A 2,098-nucleotide genomic window follows, 5' to 3' on the forward strand; every position below is an offset into this window, starting at 1 on the left:
GTGCTTGTGGGCACAGGCTCTGTGTGTGTGTCTGGTGGGCTGTCTCTATCTGGTGTGCTTGTGGGCACAGGCTCTGTGTGTGTGTCTGGTGGGCTCTCTCTGTTTGGTGTGCTTGTGGGCACAGGCTCTGTGTGGCATTCTGTTTCTGTGTTTGTGTTGGTCCCCGGCTTTGTTTGTGGGGAGCAGTGATCTTACTGTAACTGCCTCACTCACCCATGACGTGCAGGTTAGCGGGGTGTGAGGCGGTCTAGCTGAGTGGCGGACAGCCCACCATAGACATGGGTTGAACCTGGTTCTGTGAGTTACCTGTCCTTGGGCAGCTCACTTCCCCTGTGAGCTTCTGGTTCTGGCATTTACACGGGAATAAGAAGATTCAAAAATTAGCCGGGCGTAGTGGTGGGCGCCTGTCATCCCAGCTACTTGGGAGGTTGAGGCAGGAGGATCACTTGAATCTGGGAGGCGGAGGTCACGGTGAGCTGAGATGGTGCCACTGCACTCCAGTCTGGGTGACAGAGTGAGACTCCATATCAGAAAAAAAAAAGCTGGGTACGGTGGCTCACGCCTGTAATCTCAACACTTCAGGAGGCCAAGGTGGGCAGATCACCTGAAGTCAGGAGTTCGAGACCAGCCTGGCCAACATGGTAAAACCCTGTCTCTACTAAAAATACAAAAAATGAGCCAGGCATGGTGGCACACGCCTGTTATCTCAGCTACTCAGGAGGCTGAGGCAGGAGAAGTGCTTGAACCTGGGAGGCGGAGGTTGCAGTGAGCTGAGATCACGCCATTGTACTCCAGTCTGGACAACAAGAGTGAAATTCTGTCTCAAAAAAAAAAAAGAGAATTAGATTTAAATTGGGCATGCCAAGCTGCTGTCACAGAAAGACGCCAAAAATCTCACGACCTAAGTAGAGCAGGAGTTTATTTCTCTCTTGTATGCTGAGCCCTGCAGGGAGGTGGGTGGTCCGGGGGGCGAGGCCCCGCTCCATGATGTCACTCAGGGACCCAGGTTCCTGCTTTTTTGTGTTTGAGATGGAGTCTCGCTCTGTTGCCTATGCTGGAGTGCAGTGGCGTGATCTTGGCTCACTGTAAGCTCCCCCTCCCGGGTTCACGCCATTCTCCTGCCTCAGCCTCCCAAGTAGCTGGGACTACAGGCGCCTGCCACCACGCCTGTCTTCTTTTTTTTTTTTTTTTTGTATTTTTAGTAGAGACGAGGTTTCACTGGGTTAGCCAGGATGGTCTCAATCTCCTGACCTTGTGATCCACCTGCCTGGGCCTCCCAAAGTGCTGGTATTACAGGCGTGAGTCACCACCCCCGGCCACGTTTAAAATTTTTGTAGAGACAGGGTCTTGCTATGTTGCCTAGTCTGGCCTTGAACTCCTGGACTCAAGCAATCCTCCTGCCTTGGCCTCCCAACGTGCTTGGATTAGAGGTTTAAGCCACCATGTCAGCCTGGAGGCTGGTTTTGAATGCAGGCTCCCTCCGTCTAGTATGTATTGAAATTCCAGATCCCCGCAATAGGAAAGCCAGTGCAGTATATACTGTGTTGTTTGCATAGACTAGGCCTGACCAACCAGCCTCATTAGTTCACTACTGACCTTGAGCACGGAGCATGCTGAGAGCAAATGCTCAGACACCAGCAGACCAGTCCGAGGAGAGGAGCCTCAGGCCTGCTGGGCAGCCCCTCTCCTGCACGGGCGGCCTAATAGTTCTCCCTGAAGCTGGGTATCCCTATCTTTATCCCCCCAGGAGTGGGAGGAGCGGCGCAGACAGAACATTGAGAAGATGAACGAGGAGATGGAGAAGATCGCCGAGTACGAGCGCAACCAGCGGGTCAGTGGTGTGGGTGTCCCCATGGCAGGGTCCAGCTGCCTGGGCTACGGGGAGCCGGTGTCAATCCCCTGCTCCGCTGCCTGCAGGAAGGGGTGCTCGAACCCAACCCGGTGCGGAACTTCCTGGATGATCCCCGGCGACGCAGCGGGCCCCTGGAGGAATCTGAGCGGGACCGCCGGGAGGACAGCCGCCGGCATGGCCGCAACTGGGGTGGCCCTGACTTTGAGCGGGTGCGCTGTGGCCTTGAGCACGAGCGGCAGGTGGGTG

General features: G+C 55.3%; 1 protein-coding gene across 1 annotated transcript in view; it reads left to right on the forward strand.

Moving 5' to 3' along the window:
• The window catches only part of CCDC9 (coiled-coil domain containing 9), a 24,006-nt gene that overhangs the window by 3,090 nt on the left and 18,818 nt on the right, over positions 1–2,098 (forward strand). Inside the window, exons 5-6 of the mRNA XM_011969782.1 lie at positions 1,748–1,831; positions 1,918–2,091. Coding sequence (XP_011825172.1) covers positions 1,748–1,831; positions 1,918–2,091 — 258 coding nt within the window. The remainder of the gene's footprint in view (positions 1–1,747; positions 1,832–1,917; positions 2,092–2,098) is intronic.

The sequence above is a fragment of the Mandrillus leucophaeus genome, unplaced genomic scaffold (assembly GCF_000951045.1).
Source record: "Mandrillus leucophaeus isolate KB7577 unplaced genomic scaffold, Mleu.le_1.0 Scaffold120, whole genome shotgun sequence".
NCBI lineage: Eukaryota > Metazoa > Chordata > Mammalia > Primates > Cercopithecidae > Mandrillus > Mandrillus leucophaeus.